This window comes from Medicago sativa, chromosome 3 (assembly GCF_051527215.1).
Source record: "Medicago sativa cultivar Bolivia chromosome 3, Bolivia_mono, whole genome shotgun sequence".
NCBI lineage: Eukaryota > Viridiplantae > Streptophyta > Magnoliopsida > Fabales > Fabaceae > Medicago > Medicago sativa.
The window spans coordinates 4,755,054-4,781,070 of record NC_140751.1 but is presented as its reverse complement, the minus strand read 5'-3'; the positions used below and the strand labels follow the sequence as shown (position 1 = coordinate 4,781,070).

Below are 26,017 nucleotides of genomic sequence, written 5' to 3'. Positions count from 1 at the left end.
AAACTTTTTGAGGACTGCAACACTTCTATCCATTGTCTTTTAGCCAAAGTTCATTCTCTTCATATGGATGTCCTCCGTGCTTATGGTTCCCCTACTCAGTCTAGTCCCTCAAAGGCGCCTCAAGACACTACTAGAAAACTCGGATTTAGCGACGGAAATTTTCCGTCGCAAATGGGCAAAAATCCGTAGCAAAACGATTTTCTGACGGATTTTGCGACGCGGTAGAAATCCGTCGTAATAATGGGGGTCGGAAAATATTAGCGAGGGAAAATCAATTCCGTCACTCATTGCTGCGGAAGACAACCGGTCGCAAAATCCAAAAATCCGTCGCAAATCCTCTCATAAAATGGATGTGTGTCACCCAGTTTTCCGTCACAAAATACCGACGATTTATTTATCCGTCACAAATTTCTGAGGGATAAAACCGTTGCAAATTTCTGAGAGAATACGTCCTTCGTAAAACTTCTGGGAATTTTACTAGCGTCGCAGCAATGGCGGACGCTACTGTGCAAGACAAAAATTTTGTGACTCTTTAAAATTCCGTCACAAATACTAAGCTTTTTTTTTCCCTCTAATAATTAGATTAGGAAATTTCTCAATTTCTTCTCAAAATACTTTTGGAATATAAAAAAGGTGATGAAAAACTACAATATAAAATACATTAATATGATAAGATATGATAACAATCACATTAATATTTGATAAAAAAAAACCTTTTTGGTTGCGTTCACAAAAATCACACTACTTATCTTTTGCATGAAAATATATTGAAATAATTACTAAATAATATTAGAACATTTACTTTAAATTAAAAGTTATACTAAAATTCTCAATAATATGATAAATAATCAAGTGGACATAGATGTTGATCCTAACTCGAACGATGAGGTCGATAAGGAGGTAGATGTGAATGGCCTTGTTGAAAAGACTCCATGAATTTCTGAAACTGCTCTCGGAGCAATCGCGAATCCTCCTGTGATTGTTGTGACTGCTCTCGAGCTAAACGTGACTCCTCCTGTGATGCACGAATTAATTCCTCATTAGTCTTCAACCGCTCCTTGAGTTCCATGTTTTCAGCTGACATTTTAGATATTGCAGTCCTCATATGCTCATATTCAGATGGTGAGATGCCGTCAGATGATCTGGATGAAGAAGGCTTGTATTTTCCTGCCTCTGTCCCCAAACCATATATGCGTCCTTTCTTGTCGACTCCTCCAACTACGTCCAAGAAGATGAAGTTATCTGACTGATGGTCATTAGACACATCATCACCCTCTGTTTGCTGTGAGTTCCTTTCAAAAATCCGTCTGTCATATTCATCCTACAAAATTAGAGTTCGTCTTAATTCTTACGTACAAAAATATAAAATTAAATTAATTGCTACAATTAAATTCATATATAAACCAACCAATAACAACTTAAACAAATTAAAACTAGCTTTTAATTAATAACTAAGTTATCATGACTTCTTTCCAACTCAGAACCTGATGAATGATAATAAGCATGCATAACGTTAAAAACTATGGCACAAAAGCAGGTAACATACAACAATAAACATGATTAGATAACCAAAAACAATTATAGCACATGATGGCAGAGTTATAGTGTAGCAGCATGCATCAATACACATGAGGACAGTTATAAATACTAATTTCAATGTTTTTCCAATTACCTTGACTTTCCACCAGCATACAAAGTCCACCAAAGGATATAACTAATTCTAGAAAATTTTCAATTGTTTTATGTTTATTTGACAAAAGGCTGGATATGATAATCTCATCGAATTGTAACTTACCGCAACCATTTGAGATTTGGAGGATACCCACTTTGATGGATCACCTTTCATTTTGTGTGTCTTTATATACACCTCCCAGCAGCTTGGAGTCATGTTTGAGTCAGTTTTCTATAGTACAAAATAAATAAATATATTAGTATTATGGTTAATTTATATCACTATGCTTTACTGCAAATAAAATTTGTTTACTTACTAATCTTTTAGAATGCTCGATTGTTGGAATTGACCCACAAGTGTGCAATGGACCATCAGACGATCTTCTATTTTTCTTATTAACTTCTGCCTTGTCCTTCCATTTACTATCTTCCCAATTTTGTTCCAATTTTTCACGCAATTGAACAGGGATCCATTCGCCTTTGTCTATTCCTTTTCGTACCCGATACATTGTATTTTGGTACCCTTCAGATGCCTTATGATGATAAGTCTTCTCTATGTCTTGCTCATGCTCAGGAAGCCACTTATATATCCTCTGCAATACAAGCAATGTAAATAATATAAGATAAACCGGACATGGCTATAATATAGCATTTGAAAAGTAAGCATCAATTATTTTAGACATGTTAAAATGTTATTGTGTATCTAAATTTGCAGTATTTTGATCTGTCCTAGTATAAAAAGTCTAAAAAAAGTAAATAAAAAAATCATAAATTACGACTAGATGTCTGCGAACTTTCAAACCCAACAGGATTCAATAAGATATGGCTACTATTTCAAAGTTTAATAGAAGTTTGACTAAAGAAGTTAGTAGTTACGATTCTACTGGGAGTTTGTCACAGAATTGATGCATTAGAATTCTATAATAAGGGAATCATGGACTCACTTCATACTCAAGTATAAGCAGAAGTACTTTTTTTCACACTTATTAAGGATGGTAGTTAAGTGCATATAATTTCCTTGATTTCATGTAAAAAGAGATTAAGAAAAGGGTGATGCTCCACTGGAGAAGCTATAGTTAGTACCAATCCGAAAACAACATCACCTAAGGGTTGTATATATGTTAATTGGTGTAACTTATCATTTTATAGTTTTCATAAGAGACTAGTAACAAATTCCATTCCATACCCTCCAAAGTTGGGAGGGAGCCAAAAATGATGGTAGGCAGTGCGGTGGAATATAATATATACGAGCAATTCCAAATAAAAAATGGACTAGAGATAACTTCAACCGACAATTCCAAATAAAAAATGGACTGAGCGGCAAATCTAATAACGAGGACGTTAAACATAAGTTGGAGGAAGAGAAGGATAGTACTTGAAACTCGTTATACCACAAGTTCGCATGATTCTTGTCATTTTTCCTTAACTCTGTATAAGTTGCCCAAGTCCCTTGAAACAGACGTTTCATAATCTTTGTAATGGCACGTGGGGGCTGAACAGCAGGCTCAAACCTATAAAAACAAAATTAAACAAGTAAAATACAAGGATACAAGTTATTATAGAATTAAACGGAAAATATTATAAAAAATCTTACGTTAACTGTGGTCCCAGACGGATCCATATACGCCTATCAGTAGGATCAGTACTCCCAGCTATCGGATACGAATCATCACATGATAATGATGATGCATGTGGATCACCACCAGATACAACATCGGATGGTAAATGTGGCGGGCTATGTGTATTAGAAAGATGTGGACTTGGAGTAGAGTGGGGAGATTGGATATTTGTAGGTATTTGAGAAGTGGGAGCATGAATTGTAGACATTTGTGGACTTGGAGTAGAAAGGAAAGGTGGGAAATTTGTACGTGTTTGAGATATGGGATGATGTGTCGGTTGCCTTGTAGGTTTGGGAGGTTGGATATTTGAAGGTATTTTAGATGTAAGATGATGTGTAGGTTTCCTTGTAGAGTCGGGTTGTTGGGTATTTGTAGGTATTTGAGAAGTGGGAGCATGGACAGTAGACATTTGTGGACTTGAAGTAGAGAGGAAATGTGGGAAATTTGTATGTGTTTGAAATATGGGATCATGTGTAGGTTGCCTTGTAGATTGGGGTTGTTGGGTATTTGTAGGTTTCCTTGTATATTGAGGTGGTTGGGTGTCTGCAAGCCTAGGTGCTTGAAATCTGGAAGAACGTGACAAAGTAGTTTTATGCTTCCCTCCCCCATTTCCCCTTTGTTGATGTTTATACCAACACCTCTTCCACTGTCCATTGTAATATCATTGTCTTCCATCTATCTATACACATATAAAACTAGGTAATTAACTACTGTACATAAAAAAGTTAAAAGACACCCAAAATTAGACATGAGCACAAACAAGTTAAAAGGCACACAAAATTAAAACATAAGCACAATTAGCATTTTCCATTAATATGCATAAGAATCACACATAAGGATTTGTTAAAAAAAATTAACATAACAATAGAAAAAAGACTAGTTTGAATATGTATATTCATCATCTGAGTTGGAAATATAATTTTGTTTGCAATTTTGTCTGCAATTTAGATTTAAACTAAAGAATTTTGTCTGCAATTTAGATTTAAACTTTATGCACGGACAATTCTGAGTTGGAAATATAATTTAACTTTTTCAATTTCAGATGCGAGAATGAATGTCAATTTTAGGAATTAATAAAACGTTGTCTTGCAAAGGATGAATATATCAATTTGAGATTTGAGGAGGGCAGTAGTGTTCTAAAAGATGAAAAGAGATTTAATCAAACATGTAAATGAAGAAACATGGGATTTGACATTTATTAGTCTAGATTTTATTTGATTTTTCCTTTTTATAGCACTTAAGCTAATGTGTCTTAATAATGATTTTAATTGGTTGACGGTGAATGTTTTTTTTACACTGTCAGTATTCTAATTAAACTCAAAACAAAAACAAAATTATCTATCCAAAATCTGTTCTCCCTAATTAATAATTAAAAAAAATAAAATTAAGCATCCAAATTTCATACACTAGTTTGAAGCAAATAAAAAAAAGAAAAACAAAATTATCTATCCAAAATCTGTTCTACCTAATTACTAATTAAAGAAAACAATTAACCATCCAAATTCCATACACTAGTTTGAAGCAAACAACACAAAGAAGGGGATTCAACTGTAAAAGACAGCAAAAAAATCTTCACAAACTAAAACATATAAATCTATAAAACAACCCAAATCACAAACAAATTGACAAAATCCCAAAACGAAAAATAAAAACCTTAACAGATAGGCATTCAAATTGTGCATACATAAAAACAGAAGAAGGAGAAAAAGAGTCTGGAACCTGTTTGCAGCAGCCAAGTGAGATGAGCTAAGCGAGCAACGGGCCGAGCGAAGTGAAGGATTTAGGAACCTGTTTGCGGCAGCAAAGTAAGATTAGCGATAAGCTGATCGAAGTGAACTGATGAGTGAAGGTTTTGGGAATTAGATTGATGAAGTGAAGATTTAGGGCAAATGAATTTGGAAATTAGAGAGGGGAAATTAGATTAGGAACCGATTGGGGGACCTGTTTTGGAGTTAGAATGATGAAGGATGAATGGATTTTGGTATGAGCGATTGCTGATTGATGGGTGAATGAGGAAAAACTGAGTTTTGTTGTGTATCTGTTTGTTATAATAATAATGAATGATTTGAGGGAGAAAGTGGTGTTTTGTTATTTATATAATAATAATAATAATAATAATAATAATAATAATTCCTTCAAAATAATAATAATAATAATAATAATAATAATAATAATAATAATAATAATAATAATAATAATCTATCACAGTATATAATTGTGAGCAGAAATGTTCTATTATTTGTGTTATTGAAAAGATAAAATAAATTATTATATATTTTTGAATAAAGAATTTTTATTATATTTGTTATTATTGTTTTTTGAATAAATTTTATATTTGTTATATTATTGTTAAAAGATTAACGAAATTTGTTACTTATAATAATGAAACATCCGTATCTGAAAAATTCAAGTTTGTTTTTTTTTATAACAAACTTTTGTTACATATAATAGTGAGAGTAGAAATTATATAAATAAGACTGTAATGTTGTTAAAAATTTAAGTGCAAATTAGAATAACAAATATGATGGCAAAAATAAAGGACTCTATGAATATTCAAAAAGAAGAAAGAGTGGAAGATTCGTTTGAAAAAAGTGAAGGAGAAGGAGAAATAGTTGAAGATTCATTCGACAAGATACAAGAAAAAATTTGCAACGAAGAAGGATAAGTTTCATCAAAAGTTCTAATGGATCATGATTTAACTGAGGAAAAGTATCAATTTGAGTTGAAAATTTTTCAAGATATGGTTGAAGCTGTGTTTAAGAAGATACAAGAAAAAAAATGGCAACGAAGAAGAAAAGAATTTACCAAGAGTGTTATGGGATTTTGATTTAAACGATGAAGCAGATTGCGAATTTGATTTGAACAAATTTCCAAAAGGAGAAGAATCTTCCCAACACGAGTTTCGACCTGTGATTAGGAAGATGTTAAGAAAACTTCTTCCTAAATTTTTTGAAACCCATTTTATTTTGATTTTAGATTTGAAATAAAGAGTAACTTTGAATCAAAGTTTCCAACTTTGAATCAGTGACACCGTCTAGTCTAGTACAACATAAAAACATTTTATGTTTAGTCTTGCATTAGTTTATCTTCTATTTGAGAATTACATATTGCTTAGCCATAACTTTGCTTTTCTATAGTTGGTGAAATTTACTTTTCTTCATATAGCCTTAAATCTGTTTTACGTATTTACCACCTCTTTGATTTAGATTTGGTTTATTGTGTAAAGGAGCCTCTTTGACTAATTTCTTGTCTACGTAGTTTTCTAATAAGCTACTGAAAAAATGCTTATGATTTTAAGCATTTGTTAGGTTTTTCTTTTAGATTCTCTCTTTGTTTTAAAAAAAGTAATTTTTTTTTATACGAAACTGATATAAAAGTGATTATTTTGCTTTAAAAAGAGATTTTTTTTCTTCGAAGATGGATAACAAACGAGGAGTTCAGTTAACAGGTAACAAGTTAAATTTACAGATTTCACTAAAAAAATAAACAAAATACTCATCACTACTGATCTCAGAAACTTACCCGGCGCCACGATTCAGCAAGGCAGGACCTCCACCTCGACCACCTCTAGGCCTGGAATACCCAAACAAAAAAGTAAATAAGTGATTGAAGATTTCAACAGAATTTGAACCATTAGAGGAAAAAAAAAACTGACACTTGCTGCCTATTTTGATCTAGTAGTTTAGATATGAACATCAATTTTCACCATTCACAAATAAATATGTACTCCATCCAGGGTGAAACAAAGTATCCAAATAGACATTCCCTCAAACATGTTATGTTCTTACCTTAGTTTTGGGATACCACATGAATATGAATAGGGCAAGCTTCAATTCTCCATACATGGGAACCCTTCATAAAGTTCCGGCGTTAATTTTTTGTACAAATCTTATTGATCAAAATTGAACAATGTACAAATGTCTAAAAACTCAAGGACTCACCACCCAATAACTACATTATAAAACTTTTCTAGTACTGTGAGAAAAGCTACAATGATCCTGCAAATTAAGGATGAACAAACATATAAATCAAACAATGATTATTAACTCCATTCGCACATGCCAGACAGAATTAGCATAGCATATAATTATGTATGCTGCAATCGAAGTGCTTAAAATGAATGCTACTACCAAACATGCTTCTGATAAAATCACAAGTCACACAATTAGATGCCACATTCGCATTTACATAAGACTAAGAGTGCAGGAGGTCACAAGAGTGCGGTCATGGTTTATCATATCTCATATCAGGTAGAGACAATGAAACACAAACAACAAAGAATGATATATAAAAAGGGGAAGATAAAGAAAGAAGAGCTTGAACACAAGAAAATCACAGACAGTTCATCACAAGAAAATACAAACCTATAACTTTTCAGCGACCTTTTCACATTCCATTCGTGAAAGACAATAGATGATGCCACATTCATCAAATTGATTTTCCCTGATAAAGCAACTCACGACCATGTAAACTCTCCAATTGATGAGAAATTCGCGCAGGGGTGAGAAGAGACCCTAATGACCAGACGCTTTCATGCTTTCGGTAGCTCTGGTCGTTATTGAGGACGGGAGACAGGGCTGCCAGTGCAATCAGAATGTAACATAAACCATCAATTTGAGAAAAAATTAAAGGACCTATCTGACAAAAATGTTAAACTTAGAGCACGACAAACATAATTTCTACAAGCTTAAATAAGGAAATTTCTTATAGAAAATACTTCTTATTTCTAACAATGAATAAATAATAATCTGCAGCATAAATTATAAACATGCCTCTTGTTATATCAAGCTGCAACATCTTTCTAGAAATAGCCCACAGACTTTGAATTCGTTTTAATTTTAAACAGATTAATATCATTTTTAAGTTTCAAATTGCATTTCTTCAACTAAAATATAAACAAATCAAATGCCAACATCTCAAATATATAGTTCAGCTTTTTCCTATCTACCAGCAACCTAATAATAATAATGAAGAAAACCAGAATAACTGTGTTTGGTGATGTAGAAACCAAACTCGGGTAAGCAGTAGTTGAAAACTATGTTGGCACCGTGATTTTAACGAAAAGCTACCATACTTAATTGTTTATATTATTTTGTGTAGACATATATATGGTTGAAACATGAATAGTAAGTGAGATAAATTTGTTGTTATAGAGCCTGCAATTTACATGATATATGTTACAGTAAGAGTGACTGCACTCTCCATGGCTCCCGACTTGTTTCTCTCAAGTTCAGAGAGAAATAAATGTTATCATAAAAATACCGTGTGCACAGACTGAGTTCGATGAAGAAGCTTCACGCAGCAACATGCTCTTCAAGCGGCCAAACCCATGATGAGACTTTCTAATTAACATGATAAGATGGTTTTGGTTCTGTGTGGATGGCAGAAGCAATTTTGAATCGACAGTAATTTCTCACCATATTCATCTATTGGACATCATAGTCATAATCTATCTCTTTTTCAAGCTATTTAAACTAACTAACTAACCATGTAGTAGTTTACAAGTGACCCTCTTGTTACAAATCGAGCAATCCAGTAGTCTTAGTAGAGTCTGCCTCGTAATTCAAGTTAACAATTAAAAATTGATATCACATAATACCTCAATAAAACTGAGTATTTAGCTCAAGGTGACAGCAATGAAGATACAGTCATGGTACATTGGACAATAATTTAATATTGTGCAAAAGTTTTTTTTTTTGTTAGAGATTCTGATTCTTCAGAAACGCTTAAGCCAAACCTCCTACGATTTTTTACAAACTGAGTTTTTATACAAGTGATTTTTTAAGTAAAATTCCCAAACAAATGGGCTCATAATCATACCATTATGTTGTTTCAAATTTTAATGACAATAAAAATGTGGGTGTGGGTCATCTGTGGGATATGGTTAGGGCGTACCTCAGCTTGATCTGAACCAATTCCCAACTGCTCAAACTGGTTCCCACCAAATGCATATACATCACCATCAGCAGATGTACAGACAGTATGCCAAAAACCTGCAGCAACTCCCTCTATTTGAATGCCAAATAGGGAAGATACGCAGGTCGGACTCAGTTCATCGTCGGTGCTTCCTTGCACGCACTTTTCCAAAAACAAGATAACAAAATTTAGTATAACAAGAAAAAATCATGCATCAACAAAGAAAGCGAACAAAAAGATGAATATTGGAACATATTATCCCTTGTTAGAGTGAACCTCATCTTAAAATGCAATCCACATAAGGCCAATATTTGAATTTCAATAAAATCAATCAATAGCTTAACGAAACAAAACACAAGTATTGAAAACAAGAGCGAAAAGATACCTACAAAAGTTGAATGTGAAGGTTAGCAATAGAAGCACTTGGTTTAATAATTCCGATCTCAATTTCTTCAGCGGAAACCTTGAAATCGTTGCGAAGTAATGGACTAAACACCTGAATCACATGAATCGCCGAAAACGTTACAACCATGATTTTGAATATTATTATTTAACACATGCACCAGATTAGATTAGTACACATTTTTGGTAATCATTATTTAACACGATAATTAAAAGTAATCACTGAAAAGAATGAAACAAAAATGAACAGAAAAATGATTAAACATTAGTGTCAACGAGGCAGTTTCACTGTCTGTATAAGGAATAAGAAAGATTAACTGAAACTATACTTTTTTTAATCTTCTCCTTTTTTTGCCAAACCAGCCTGTCCAACTTCACAAAGGCTTCTCCTTTTTTTTCCCCTCATTTCACTACTGCCTTGGACCGGCCCAGGTTACAGATAATAGTTGATTTATAGGTTAATGTAATACCTTGCTTGATTGAATCTATCCCAACTTTTAAACCACCAACAGATGACAATACTGCAGCAAGACAGATAGAAAGTGAGAATTGTTATAAACAAAAGAAAAAAAACTAAACATTGTTAGAGAGAGACGATGTGAGTCACCAGTGAGTAGATAGCGGGTAATATAACAAACAGGACATAGTAGTATCAATGAAAACATCAACAATAACATAAAAGATCACTGAATAAACTGTATAGACTATTTATATATACACATATAAACTCTCCACCGGTAATTAATATTAATAACAACGATATAAGCTATATGTCTTTAAGTTTCAATAGTCGGCTCCCCGCCTTTAATTAATAATAATAACAGTAGGCTCCCCGCCTTAATCAGGCTCCCCGCCTTTGTTAGGCTCCCCGCCTGTAAATAGTAATGATAGGCTCCCCGCCGGTAAAATTTCTATTAATAATAATGACAATAATAATAATTAATACTAATAATAAGCTTTCAACTTTAAGTAAGTTATAGTATACCAATGCTATTATCTACATATAATACAACTACAATGTTATGATAACATTTCTCAAAAACAGTCCAAACCCAACATTATTCCACAATTTAAACTCCCAAAAGTATCCAACAAAATTCATGCATTTAACTTTATTAAACCCCAAATTCAAAGTCATATTACCATGTCCTTCTAAAGAATCAATGAATGTGACAGTGTAAATTGATAGATAGAAAGAAGCTTAAAGTGATAACCTAGGACTTGTTATAGTCCCCGTTATTAACTCACAAGTTTTCTAAGTTGTTGAGAAATGGATTGAGAACTGATGCTGGTCGATCAGATTCACCGTATCAGCACAAATCCTTGTTCTTCCTCTTCTATCCTTAGTTTCTGAAAGTAACCCAATTCAGCCATCCATTCCTTATTGCATGTTACACTACCCAACAATAAACTTGATCTACACCTCTAATTTCATGAAATCTCTAGCTAATACATTCAATTAAGACATTGATTTGATGACTCACTCTCTCCCTTCCTTTCCCATTCTAACTCCATCGTACCCTTCTTTTTCTTCTGCCTTCTAATTTTTTTCTGCTCTCTCCTTCTATTCTCTTTATTCTTTCTTAATGGCTTATTAGCAACTAATTGGGTTCTTGAGCTTCTTTTGAAAGCTTCGCTGTCCCCAAGACTATTCACTTCCTCTCTATATAAAAGTGATAATGCCTATATAAACTCTTATATTATATAATCAAATTAGAGCATACATACATATATATATATAGTATAACTTGCCTCTAATATTAGTTACTAATATTTTATTTTTTATTTTATTTTTTTTTATTTTTTTATACTAAGAGTCTATGTAAAATTCTTGTAAGCTTTCACTACTACATATGCTAACTATTTTAAATTCTCTAAATTTAGTAAAACTTTTGGGGGTATTACAAATGATACTTTAAAAGATATTTGAGACAGATTATCATATATATGTGAGCCTCACCCAATCCAATTGCATCAGAACTTTTCATTATCCTTGACTTGACCACTTGCAACAGTCAATGAACATCCTAAAACAACAACAATAAGAACATTTTTCGAGTTAAATGCTCTCCATTTTGTTCTTCCTAGTATTTCTTTTTTCAGATAATAAAACAAAATAATATCCTTTTCATAGTTTAATTTCCATTAATTCACATTCTTCAAAAAAAAAATTCCATTAATTCACAACAACCGAAGCAATTCTCACCGAATCTGAACATCATACGTTGATTCCAGCTCTTGTTAAAACCTATTTAAGATCACATTACCAAGATAAAAGAATAGGAATAAACCCCCAATTTGTTAGACTTGGTTTGGAATGGACTCAAAGAAATCTAAGATTATACCATCTATACTAGTTTCTCTAGTCATCCATACTAGATATCATCACTAAATTTCATAAATATTATTCAAAGAGTCTCAATGAACCATTTCCAATAGATGGGTATTCTTCACCTTCTCTTAGAGCACCAACTCCAACTCCAAAATTTTACCCAAAATCACTTGTACTATGAAATAGCTTGCTTAGATCCATAATATTTCTTATGGGTAATTGATTTGTGGAAGTAGATTGATGATTTGAAGGAAAAGGAAGAAAAGAAGAAGAAAAAGTGAAGTTATGGAGGAACAGAACAAAGAACGAGAGGAGAGAAGGAAATAACAAGGGAAAATGGTTGTTTGTTCAAAAAGAAAACAAGGGAAAATGGTTTTTTTTTTTGTGGTAGATATTACCGCTGGATAATCTATTAATAGTTTCATAAATTTAATTTTTTTTAATTATTATTAATTTTTTATTTTACAAGTTAAAAACGGTGCGTTTCAATAACTCCCTCATTTTTGCATTTTTCACATTCACCATCACAATCTAATTCAGATAAAAAAAGTACAAAGCATGATGCTTGTACAATAATGATAAAGTGATATTGAAACATAAATTCACGAGTAAATTCACATTCACATTTTTCACATTCAGTCCTTTAGAGCATCCATAATAGTAGTTCCTTAATAGGGATTCCTTAAATGGACCCCACGTTACACGTCACTTATTTATAATATATTAATAAAAATACCTATTAAGGACTCAATGACTCCAATGACAATACACTAATAAAGACTCAAATGAAAAGTACTTAAATATGCCCCATTAACTTTGTATCATTAAACAAAAATAATTTATTAATTAAATTATAAATTACCTCATAATATTTAATTACAATCCTTAAAAAAAATTATAAAATATTTATTTATTCGTATGAACTTAAATTTCTACCACATTTGATAATAATTTGAAAATGGAAAAATTAACATTACAAATTTTACATTGCTTGTTAAAAAATAATAATAATTAAAGAAAGGTTGGGTGGGTAGAAAATGGTGCAAGTTGTCCAACTATTCCTATTTGTTTTTTCTTTTATTTTAATTTTTTTTATAATAGTGGTGTAACGGATATAATTTTATTTTAAGGGTTTATTATATACACATTTTTGATTTTTTTTTTTTTGGTCGAACATTTTTGAAGTTTTAATCCCCTATTTTAAAAACCAACTTTTTGATCGTTATATTAAGGAAGTCAACAAATTTTTTTTGATCCCCCACAAATTTTGATGATGTCACATCCTCGTTAATGACATGGTGCTGACCGTGTATTAATGAGGTATAAAAAATATTTTCCATGTCATTATTATTGATTAATATTATTATTTATTTTATTTTTATATTATAAATTAATTAAAATAACTGCCTCCATCTTTACCATCAACATTCAACACTAGTACAAGATTAATCACAATCCATCATCAGCACTCTTAAAACTCAACCCCCAAATGTGTATGTGGTTGTTGGTTGTTGAAGATGAAGATTTGTTGAAGAAATTTTTATAATGAATATTAATATTGTAATATATAAGTAAAATAAAAATATATTTTTCAAATCATTGTGCCAAGTCAGCGTCACATCAATGAAGTTGTTGGGGGACGAAAAATATCCGTTAACTTTCTTAATAGAGGATCAAAATGTTGGTTTTTGAAATATGGATATTAAAACTTCAAAAATATGTAAATTAGAGGACCAAAAATACATTTAAGCCAAACTTAGATTTGAATAAAAAATAAGTAAAAATGAAGGAAAAAAATGCAAATTAGTGGGGTCATGTGTTTGTTAGTGGAAGAAAAGGAAAGATTTTTAAAAAAAAACCTAAAATAAGTACTAATAAAAACCAATTAAAAAAAACCTAAAATATCTTAGTACTAATAAAAAACAATTAAAAGAAATAACAAATGAGTCACCATGGCGTGGTGGTAAGTAGCTTTGATTGCAAATCCTAAGGTCGCGGGTTCAAGTCTCATCTCACACTATCTCACCCATACACTATCTCACCCATAAGTTTTTAATTAATTCCTATCTCACACTATCTCACCCATAAGTTTTTAATTAATTCCTATCTCACCCATAAGTTTTTAATTAATTCCTATCTCACCCATAAGTTTTTAATTAAGAGCAATGCTATATCTCTAGAAAAAAACATCAATAATTCTTCAAGAATAAAGAGCAACCAATCACAATGCACTATTTGCCACAATTCAAGGAGGTGTGGCTGAAAAATAGGAAGTAAACAAATAAATCATGCAATTAAAACTTGCCACATGTGTCTTGAAAAATTCTTGATGCTATTTTTCTAGATAAATAGCATTTTCCTTTAATTAATTCGCATTTTTCATCATTTAATAAAAAACGCGAAATTATCTTTGTGACGGCATTCAACGACGTCGCAAACCATTTGGGGAATCTGCGAGGGAATAAGTGACGGAACAGTTATAGAAGGAACAAAACCGTCGCTAAATCCCTCACAATCCATGGGAATCTCAAATTTCTGACGGAATTTATGACGGATATGTAGCGACGACGGAAACCCTCGCAAACTCCGTCGCTAATGACATCTTATCAATATCCCTCACAAAATCCGTCACAATTAGCGACGGAATACATAACCTCACAAAATTCCGTCGCAAAATCCGATTTTTCTAGTAGTGAGATGTAGTTTGGCCCAAAGGGCATATTGGGTCTATCAATATCCCTCACAAAATCCGTCACAATTAGCGACGGAATACATAACCTCACAAAATTCCGTCGCAAAATCCGATTTTTCTAGTAGTGAGATGTAGTTTGGCCCAAAGGGCATATTGGGTCTATCATATTGAATGTGGATGGAAGTGCTTTAACAAACCCGGGTGTAGCTGGATTTGGAGGGTTAATAAGGGATCGTAATGGCAAATTTATCAAGGGTTATTATGGTAGCATCGGTTACTCTAACATTCTTCATGCAGAGATCATGGCTTTGTTTCATGGCATTCAGCTCTGTTGGCAAGCAGGGTTCAAAGACATTATATGTTATTCAGATTCCCTTCAAGCCATTCGCTTGGTCCAAACGGCAGATTCTTGGCAAAGGATTGGACCGTGCGACTTTATCATATTTTTCGAGAAGGAAATATGAGTGTAGATGTTCTCGCTAAACTTGGCCCTAGAGCTACTAGTAACTTGGTGATTCTCAACAATCCTCCGATTGAACTTCAATTAGCCCTTCTAGCGGATGCCATGGGAGTTTCACACTCTCGTGCTTATTTTTTTTTTCCCTTTTTTTCTCTCATGTAACCAAAAAAAAAAAATAACAGTAAAATTGACGAAATTTTTTACATGGAAATGAGATTTTATTTTATAGGGACTAAAAATGATATTTTGAATATTTATATATGGACGATAAAAACGATATTTTGAATATTTATATATGGACAAAAAAGATATTTAACCTTATATTTATTAATAATAATAATCCTACGACTCCTTTATTTCAAATATGAAAATAAATCAAATTAAAATCAATGATATATAGAAAAATATGTTAACCTTTTCTATATCATTTTAAATTTCTTGTCTTCTGTTTTGGCAAAACTAAACATCGACCATGTTAGTCAAAATTCTTTTATGCAACGGTTCTAGTAGCTGTTTTGTGGCTGTCTGAAAGAATAACCAATAATCAAAACTTACATGGTGTTGCGGATTCGATGAAAAACTCACACCAATAACAACTTGATGTGTGGAGCAAGGGATAATTAAGCAACCAAAACCAAGTAAAGTTGTTGCTTTAGGAATTTCCACAAGTAGCTCCATGACGGCCTTTAACTTTACCATCCTGAATAAGTAAAGTTGTTGCTTTAGGAATTTCCAATGAGCCAAAGACTTTGTCATATACAAATATTCGAACTTTGACCACATCGATGCCGCGGTTGCTTCCTTTGCTGCTTCTCTCAAGACTTTATCTCCGAGGCACAAGACAATGGCACTCCTGGCCTTGTCCACCATCTCGGTCTTCTCCGCTCGTGACATGGTGACCGGTAACGAACCTTCACCCTTCAAAGCTTTCTCACACTTTTGCTGTATTAACACCGCTTCCATCTTTACCTTCCATAACCCAAAATCGTTATCTCTGGTAAACTTCTCAATATCCCACTTTGAACCCATGATACTTGATTATCCTTTGACCCTTGCCCCACGGTGGGCGCCAATAGTTGCGAATTCGATGAAAAACTCACACCAATAACAACTTGATGTGTGGAGCAAGGGATAATTAAGCAACCAAAATCAAAGTGTATGGAACAGTTATAATCACAAGCCAAAAGTAGAAAACAACAGCAAGAGAAAAGGAAAAGAGAACACAAAGAATTTGTTGACCCAGTTCGGTCCAAATTGACCTAGTCTGGGGGAGAGAGCAGCCCTCCGTTCCACTATATGATGAGTAACGTTACAAAGAGATTTCAATGGGTTACAAGAATAAGTCTCCCGCCTAATTCTACCCAAAACCCAGCCTCTTCCCGTAACCAAGAGACTCAATCCTAATAGTGTTTCCCAAGGTGAATCAACCCTCAAAACCTAGTGTTTGTTCCAAAGAGACAAACTCTATACAAACCCTAGTTTTGTTGTTGCCTTTCTAAACCCATGTTTCAGCCCCCTCTATCTCAAGGTTTACTCTGATACAAAGCCTATATTTATAGTAAAAGAATCTCTCATAAATTGGAACAAAATCTGGCCCAAAAATACGTTTTATTTTTTCTAAATCTGCGCAAAATCGTACTCCGATTTTGCCAGATCGTGCTCCGATTTTTTACGAAAGAAAGTGCCAATTCTGGTCCCAAAAATCGTACTCCGATTTCTCCAAATCGGGCTCCGATTTGACAGCTTCAGCAAACTTCAATTTCTCCAATTTTGAGTCACTTTCACAACACATGACACTTTGCAAACCAATGTCAGATTAAAAATCACTTAATATGCACAACAAAGTCACCAAGTTGTCTGCATTAATGATGTGGAAGCAAAAGGTTCAACCGTGACGAAACAAATGGTTAACTCATTCGAATAAGTGTTTGCCTTTGATTTAAAAAAAAAAGGAATTACATTACACGTACTTAGTAATCCACTGGTTTGGTTCAATATGCCTTTAAATATTTGTTCCTTGGATGTGTAAAGACAGACACTAAAATATGTTTCAGCCACAGCTAATCCATACATTTTATTCTGCACTTGATGATCATGATATATCGCAAAGTTATTCGAACTTTTATAAAGAACCGTGTGCATTACAAGATTTGATTAGTTCACTTCATAATGCATTGTGAAAAATTTGAAACTCATATTATGAAATTTGTGCAATTCAGACATTTCAGCAAAGATACTAACAAATCACAAATCATCATACAAACAAACAAATAATTGAAAATAACTACAATTTCTCAAGTTTCAGGTTCAATTGGTCATTAAGTAACACTCATCCATTAAGTAATTAGGAATCAGTACAAGCCCAAAATAAAAAACATAAAAGTGAAATGCTCAAGTGACATTGCACTGCATTTAAATCCTAGATTTAGGACTAAGGTGATATCATACTCTGAGCACCGCATAAACACACCTGTATTTAAAATTACTAGACTTAAAAGTGTCATCCTTTATATCACAAACAATCAACTTATTTTCCCAATCTCGATACTCAAAATATTCAAGTAACACTTGACCATCCTCAAATTATGTAATGCATTGGTCAAGGTGCAAGACTTTTAAGAAACGGTGAACAATTTAATCGAAGACTCTTTGTTTCCATATTCCTTCACAACCCAAACATCATGACCAGAGATCATGCACAAGCATTCCTTCAACACACCTAAGAGACAAGACCCTGCATAATTCAATGAATATTGCTTAATTTTCCTCCTTAGGCCTAACTTCTACTCCTTCAAGAAATAAATTTCCTTTCTTATTGCCACTCTCCAATTTCTCGACAACACTCATTTGGACTTCTTCTCCTTCAAGTCTTGAATTGAAGAGCTCTCCCATCTCAATCCCCAACCACCCATCGCTTCTCATACTAAGGCTCTACAATCCTATTACATTCAGGAATGGCCTCCATCTAGGACCGGGACATTTTCAAACGGTACAACGTTTGTAGGAGTGATTCCTTGAGCACGTTCATTCTTTGTTGCGTGACACGTTTGGATCCAAATAGATGGATTTAGTGCTACTATGGCCACCTTCTACATGAATTGATAGGTCCATAGGTTCATTCTCAAATCCATAGTCATCAGTCATCTTGTAAAGGAGTAATATCTTAGTCATTGATGGTGCAATATTTTTGCAATCAAAATGATCAGACTCAGTTGACAATATCTCTCAATTACTCTAAAATTATTCTATCATTATGTGTGTCATTTATTTGTAATAACTTGTAATTAGTTTACACGCTCCTAGCTTTTACTTGTACTGTGCATCTGCCTTGTATATTTGTACATCATATGATAAATGAAAAATTAAGACATTACAATTCTTTATGGTATCATCCTTATTACACCTTTAGCCTAACAGCTTTTCTGTACGATCCAAAACAATGGCAGAACACAGCTCTCTTACCTCATTGTCCTCTCCCTCTCAGAAAGACCTTGTTGAATTCAACACAAACACTCAATTACCAATCAAACTCAACTCCACTAATTATCCTGCTTGGTACAAACAAATCGACTCTCTCTTAATCGCACGCGATCTTGACGGCTTTGTGACCGGTGACAAGCCATGTCCCCCTGCCAAAATCACAACTGAAGGTAAAGAAATTGATAATCCTGCATACTCGTTGTGGATTCGCCAAGACAAGCTACTCTATATAGCTTTCCTTGGTTCTTGTGATCCTGAAGCTCGCTCAGTCATGGCTTCGGCAGATACATCTCGTGATGCCTTACTTGCTCTTCAACGAGCATTCAGCAACAGATCCCGCTCTCGGATCATGTCTCTGAAAGAGCGTCTCAACTCTCTCAAAAAAGGGACATCTTCTGCTGCATCATACCTTCAGTCCATGAAATCCATTTCTGATGAGTTATCACTCATCAGACATCCTCTTGATGATCTCGATTTGGTCATTTATGCACTTAATGGATCAGGACCTACCTTTCGCGAATTCACAGCATCCATCCGCACTCGTGATTCACCAATCTTGTTTCATGATTTGTATGACAAGTTAATTGATTTTGAGCTGTTCTTACAGCACGAGGAGCACACAAATGAAGCACTCCCTGTCAATGCTAATCATGTTCAGCGTCGTTCTGGACAAGGCTCCGGTCGTGGCCGCCCACCTGCTCCCAATTCTAATTTTGGAAACAGTAACAAGAAACAAAGTGTGGTGTGTCAATTCTGTAACAAATCGGGACACACAGCCCGGACTTGCTACAAAATACATGGTTACCCCAATAAGCCACGTAATCCATCTGCTCATGCTGCTCAAACTATTGGCCCATCTTACACCACACCACCTTCTTGGCTTTTTGACTCTGGTGCGTCTCATCACATCACCAATGATCTACAGAATCTGTCAATTAAAGGAGAGTATAATGGCAATGATTATCTTCAAGTTGCAAACGGTAATTCTTTACCCATTACACATGTTGGTTCTACATCCATCTCTACTCCTACTTCTTCACCCCTCCACTTATCTAATGTTTTATTTGTTCCTAATGTCACTCAAAATCTTATTTCTGTCTCTCAATTATGTCAAACTAATAAAGTTTCTATTGAATTTTTTCCTTGGCATTTTGAGGTGAAGGATCTACGCACGAGGGAGGTACTTCTGCGCGGAATGAATGAAGACAATGTGTACAAACTCACTCTCTCCCAGAATCAACCGCACACAAGCCTTGCCCAAGCCTCAACTACCCTTCCACTATGGCATCAACGTCTTGGTCATCCAGCCACACCAACTCTCCTACATGCACTTAAAACCAACAACATTTCCTTTACAGGGTCTTTTAAAAAATGTATTGATTGTCTTTCCAATAAGAGTCATAAACTCCCTTTTTCTAAGTCCTCAATTACTAGTAGTTATCCTCTAGAAATTGTGTACTCTGATGTATGGGGTCCTGCTCCAGTTCATTCAATAGATGGTTTTCGTTACTATGTTATTTTCTTGGATCATTTTTCTAAATATGTTTGGTTATATCCAATAAAACTAAAATCTGATGTTGCATTGATATTTCCAACCTTTCAAAAACTAGTAGAAAAACAATTCAATACCAAAATAAAAACATTCTACTCTGACAATGGAGGCGAGTTCATCAAACTTCGCACCTACCTCCAAAATCACGGCATATCCCATTTTACCACTCCTCCTCACACCCCCGAGCATAATGGTCTATCTGAAAGGAAACATCGACACCTTACCGAAACGGCACACTGCCTCATCAACCAAGCCTCCCTTCCTCCACAATTTTGGTCTCATGCATTTCTCACTGCTGCCTACCTCATAAACCGTCTTCCAACACCTGTACTCAATATGAGCACCCCCTATCATATCTTATTCAAACATTCACCCAATTACACCAAGCTCAAAACCTTTGGTTGCTTATGCTTTCCTTGGCTTAAACCTTACACACACAACAAACTCGAACCACGATCTGAACCATGCATATTCCTTGGCTATAGTCTGACCCAAAGTGCATATATATGCTACAATTTTAAAACCAACAAAATATATGTGTCAAGACATGTTCAATTTGTTGAAACTATCTTTCCTTACTCTCAAGACACACACAATCAACCAACACCTTCAACAGTACCTATGGACCCTAATATTCTTCCATTAACATCATTTATTCCTACTCCAACTATCCAATCAACACCACCAAACCCGACCCCAACTATAACTCCTCCACCGACCTCACCCTTGCCAAATTTTCCATCTCCGAAACCACAACCACCTACACCTACCTTGCCTTCACCCAACCATACCTCTTCCGAACCACTCCTATCACATGAGCACACATTGTCTACTTCTCAATCCGCTGCAGAGATACCTCTTCCGGCACTCTTCGCTGAGACTCATTCCATGAACACTCGTGGAAAATCTGGTATTTTCAAACCAAAGAAACTTTTCTCAGTTACCAAATATCCTTTGCCACCATCTATAGAACCAACATGTGTCTCACAAGCTTTACGACACAATGAATGGAAGCAAGCTATGTCTGATGAATTCACTGCCCTCATGGATAATGGTACATAGTCTCTAGTTCCTCCTCAATCACATTTCAATATTATTGGCAATAAATGGGTGTTTCGTTTAAAGAGGAATCCTGATGGTTCTATTTCACGTTATAAAGCGCGGTTAGTTGCGAAAGGCTTCCATCAACGTCCTGGTATTGACTACAAGGATACATTTAGCCCTGTTATCAAACCACAGACAATAAAAATAGTGCTATGCATTTCTCTTTCTAAGGGTTGGTCTCTCATGCAAATGGATGTCAATAATGCTTTCCTCAATGGCATTCTCAATGAAGAAGTCTATATGTCTCAGCCACCTGGTTTTATACATCAAACATACCCGGATTATGTTTGCAAGCTTCACAAGTCACTCTACGGCCTTAAGCAAGCTCCACGTGCTTGGTACAATGCATTACACACATTTGTGGCCAACTATGGTTTCACCAACTCAAAATCTGACCCGTCCCTCTTCATTTACAAGAAAGACAACATTGTGGCATATTTTCTTGTCTATGTTGATGATATCCTTCTCACAGGTAATTCCTCCACTTTTCTACACACCTTCAAAACAACCTTGGCCGCAAAATTCTCACTGAAAGATATGGGCAGTCCAAGTCACTTTCTCGGTGTTGAGCTCCTTCCTACTCCGGATGGAATATTTCTCTCCCAACAACATTATATCCGAGACATATTACAAAAAGGAAACATGCTTGATGCCAAACCAGTGTGCACTCCTATGGCCACTTCGAACTCTCTCATCTCAGAGTCCACACTTAGTTGTGATGCATCCTTATACCGCAGCATCATTGGCTCTCTTCACTACTTATCAATCACTCGTCCAGACGTAGCCTTTGCGGTCAACAAACTTTCCCAACACATGCAAGCTCCCACATCCAATAATATGCAAGCATTAAAGCGTGTTCTACGTTATTTGAAACATACTCTCTCCCATGGTCTACATCTAGTTCGAGCAACCATACTCCCTCTCACCGCCTTTTGCGATGTTGATTGGGGTGGTGACACCACTGATAGAAAATCTACAGGTGCTTATATTGTGTATCTTGGTCCAAACGCAATTTCATGGTCTTGCAAGAAACAATCTACAGTTGCTCGCTCCTCTACAGAGGCAGAATATAGAACCATCGGTTCAACCACCACAGAATTGTTATGGTTACAACAGTTACTATTTGAGCTTGGCATTCAACTTTCTCAACCGCCAACTATTTTCACTGATAACATCGGAGCTAATTATCTATGTGTAAATCCTGTATTTCACACCAGAATGAAGCACCTAGCAATTGACTATCACTTTGTCCGAGATCTTGTTGCAAAGAAGGAACTTCAAGTCTCTCATGTCCCTTCCAGTCATCAACTTGCTGACCTGCTCACGAAGCCACTTTCACGGAGTAGGCATGAGTTTCTCACCTCCAAGATTGGCGTCGTTGAAATCTCCTCCATCTTGCGGGGGCGTAAAGGAGTAATATCTTAGTCATTGATGGTGCAATATTTTTGCAATCAAAATGATCAGACTCAGTTGACAATATCTCTCAATTACTCTAAAATTATTCTATCATTATGTGTGTCATTTATTTGTAATAACTTGTAATTAGTTTACACGCTCCTAGCTTTTACTTGTACTGTGCATCTGCCTTGTATATATGTACATCATATGATAAATGAAAAATTAAGACATTACAATTCTTTATCTTGAACATAAGATAAGCCGCATACCGAGTATTTTGCGACAAGGAAAAAGTGTTAATTATTCCACGAATTTCAAGCCTACAAACCTGAAGTATTCTATCACAAAAGATAAATATATAAAATAACAGTGAGCATAAAAGTATTTTTTTGGTAGTGGCCAGGGTTTGAACCCTGGACCTTGCATATTTTATGTATTGTCCCAACCAGCTGAGCTAAGCAATGAGCATAAAAGTATAAGTGAGCATAAAAGTATTCTATCATAAAAGATAAATATATAAAATAATAGTTTCAGGAGATTGTTCAAAAAATAGTTTCAGGAGACCTTTTTGCTATCAGGAAGCTGGAAATAAATAAATGAAACAACAGTTAGTGAAACATGTTTCTTTATAATGCTTGAATACAAACCATAACCCCATTGGAATTGAACAAAACATTGAATTAAAATCACCTTAGGAGCAAAGGAACAAAGATGTCATCATTCTTAGGAATTTAACAGAAAATTACGTATCAATTATATGCTGTAGCAAAATAAATCAAAAACGAAAAGAAATCCAAGTCATAGGATATAGAAATTACACAATTAAGAGGTAAAACATGTCATTATCTCAAATACCTCTGATTAGGCAAGAGTTTCTTTAAAGGGCAAGCTGGAGCAAATCTTGTTGAATCGATGGAGTGTGTGAAAATGTGGTTATAGCTATTAAAGTTTAAACTTGCCACTGTTAGTATCATTTGGTTGCATAAAGAAGTGCATATTAATTATTAGTATTTTCTAGCTGAAGAACTGAAATTAGATAATCTGTAAGTTGTATGGTATGCAAAATATGCTCCGATGATATTCTATATTTGACATATGAAATGAATATAGCATAGCAAAATGAGAAAATTCTTGTAACCAGACACGTTTCTGTTTGGTTATAGCTATTAAAGTACAAACCAGGAAAACATAACATGGCAAACCAAAAAAAACCAGAAAAACTCTTGCCCTTTAACCACATTTTCACACACTCCATCGATTCAACAAGATTTGCTCCAGCTTGCCCTTTAAAAAACTCTTGCCTAATCAGAGGTATTTGAGATAATGACATGTTTTACCTCTTAATTGGGTAATTTATAATCCTCTGACATGGCTTTCTTTTCGTTTTTGATTTATTTCGCTACAGCATATAATTGATACGTAATTTTCTCTTAAATTCCTAAGAATGATGACATCTTTGTTCCTTTGCTCCTAAGGTGATTTTGATTCAATGTTTTGTTCAATTCCAATGGGGTTATGGTTTGTATTCAAGCATTATAAAGAAACATGTTTCACTAACTGTTGTTTCATTTATTTATTTCCAGCTTCCTGATAGCAAAAAGGTCTCCTGAAACTATTTTCTGAACAATCTCCTGAAACTATTATTTTATATATTTATCTTTTGTGATAGAATACTTTTATGCTCACTTATAGTTTGAAGCATGTGTATTCATGTGTTAATTATATTTTGGGCACAATGGAAGCAAGTCTTCACACCTGATTCTGATTCCACCTATTGGCTACAAACTCATTGTGTTGTTGAACCTATTATAATTGCCACGCATAGACAACTCAGTTCCATGCATCCAATTTTGTTCATTGAAGGAGTCAACAATTAATGGACAACTTTCTATCAAAATAAGAACTCGGGTCGAGTTCTTTAGAGGTGGAGGAGAGTGATGCAAGAAGGTTTTATTAGTAATTTAGTAGTATTTATTATTTAAGCCTAATTTTCTAGAACTTTCTATTTTGTTTTCAGTTTGTTATTTTTGGCCCATTAGGGTTTGTTATTTCTCTATTTAAGTTTAACAGTTGTAACCTAAGAGGCAAATTATAACTTTTATTCAATCAATAATATTTTAGAGAGATCTCTGGTGGATTCCGGAACCCTATTTTCCCAAGTTTTTTGCGTGCAAACTTGTCTCTTTCAATCTAGGTTTAGAGCTTGCTAGCCTACGCTTTCGTGCTGTGTCAAAAATAATACATCTGAGGAATGCCACGTAATTAAAAATGTCAACATGGCAATGCTGGGAGAGAATATCAAAGTAAAAAAGACAACATGCACTAAATTTGCAGGCTTGTGCTCTTTCTATCTCGAAATTAATGTCCAAATTTTCAGAAACAATAAATGTGATCGAATATTGTTATATTGTTTCTTTTTATATTTTCAGATTTTTATCTCGCCACTTTTATTATGTGACATGAAATCTTAAAAGTATTCTACCATACACAAGACCCTGTATAATTCAATGAATATTGCTTAATTTTCCTTCTTAGGCCTAACTTCTATTCCTTCAAGAAAGATATTTCCCTTCTTCTTGCTAATCTCCATTTTCTCGACAACACTCATTTGGACTTCTTCTCCTTCAAGGCTTGAATTGAAGAACACTCCCATCTCAATCTCCAACCAACCATCACTTCTCATACTAGGGCGTTGCAATCCTATTACATTCGGGTACGGCCTCCTTCCAAAACTGAGACATTTGCAACCGGTATAACGTCCGCGCTTGTAGTAGGAGTGCTTCCTTGAGCACGTTATTGCTTTGTTGCGTGAAGCTTTGGGATCCAAGCATATGGATTTAGTGCTGCTATGGCCACCTACCTTCTACATCAATTGATAGGTTCATTGGTTCATTCTAAAATCCATAGTCATCAATCATCTTGAACACAAGATAAGCCACATACCGAGTATTTTGGGACAAGGAAAAAGTGTTAATCATTCCACGAATTTCAAGCGAGAACACAAGACAAAGCTTAGCGACTTCAGGAAACCTGAAAATAATTGCAAATACAAGAATACAAGAATTATGAGAAAAGCTGAAAGTGATTCATACCATCACACATGGAGAATTATACAAGTGTAGGCTCGTCAACGTTTGGAAATTGTAAACAAGGCAATATTGAGAAACTTCTCAGTTTTTTATCTATTGAGAAACAAGGCATATTGAGTAGGGACCCCGGACCCCATCACTAATATTGAGCTTCAGATTCATGTGTAAGTTAACTTTGGGATTGATTAGTCTAGCGAGTAGTATTAACTTAGAAAAAATATTTCGGAAGAAAGTGAGAAGCTTGACAATGGAAAATATATTTTAACAAAAATACAATATATGCATGTAACATCCCGCTCATC

At 34.4% G+C, this 26,017-nt stretch overlaps 1 protein-coding gene and 1 pseudogene across 10 annotated transcripts; both read right to left on the bottom strand.

Moving 5' to 3' along the window:
• Positions 1–677: 677 nt before the first annotated feature.
• Positions 678–12,326, bottom strand: LOC146935090 (uncharacterized). Of its 10 annotated transcripts, none has more exons than XM_085750258.1 (16): positions 11,815–12,326; positions 11,569–11,635; positions 10,857–10,958; positions 10,079–10,129; positions 9,592–9,702; positions 9,186–9,368; positions 7,655–7,867; positions 7,232–7,288; positions 7,079–7,142; positions 6,813–6,863; positions 5,010–5,078; positions 3,266–3,969; positions 3,047–3,182; positions 1,989–2,264; positions 1,796–1,903; positions 678–1,321 (listed from the first exon to the last, which is right to left on the bottom strand). In XM_085750258.1, the coding sequence occupies exons 12-16, from the start codon at positions 3,697–3,699 to the stop codon at positions 872–874; spliced, it is 1,404 nt and encodes a 467-aa protein (XP_085606384.1). In that variant the 5' UTR covers positions 3,700–3,969; positions 5,010–5,078; positions 6,813–6,863; positions 7,079–7,142; positions 7,232–7,288; positions 7,655–7,867; positions 9,186–9,368; positions 9,592–9,702; positions 10,079–10,129; positions 10,857–10,958; positions 11,569–11,635; positions 11,815–12,326; the 3' UTR covers positions 678–871. The 10 variants fall into 10 exon arrangements, with proteins under 10 accessions (XP_085606384.1, XP_085606391.1, XP_085606386.1 ...); XM_085750265.1 differs by having other exon boundaries at positions 3,266–3,965; XM_085750260.1 differs by having other exon boundaries at positions 9,596–9,702.
• A 12,804-nt stretch (positions 12,327–25,130) lies between these two features.
• Positions 25,131–25,852, bottom strand: LOC146935089 (F-box protein PP2-B10-like; annotated as a pseudogene).
• Between the last annotated feature and the right edge of the window lie 165 nt (positions 25,853–26,017).

What these genes read in the sequence shown, in the direction of transcription:
- LOC146935090 (XM_085750258.1), bottom strand. Translation starts at nt 3,699, where the DNA reads ATGTCTACTGTCCATGCTCCCACTTCTCAAATACCTACAAATACCCAA. An exon ending in CGTCTGGGACCACAGTTAAC is followed by an intron (nt 3,183 to 3,265) that starts GTAAGATTTTTT and finishes TTGTTTTTATAG; the next exon opens with GTTTGAGCCTGCTGTTCAGC. An exon ending in CCAAATCTCAAATGGTTGCG is followed by an intron (nt 1,322 to 1,795) that starts GTAAGTTACAAT and finishes CTAATTTTGTAG; the next exon opens with GATGAATATGACAGACGGAT.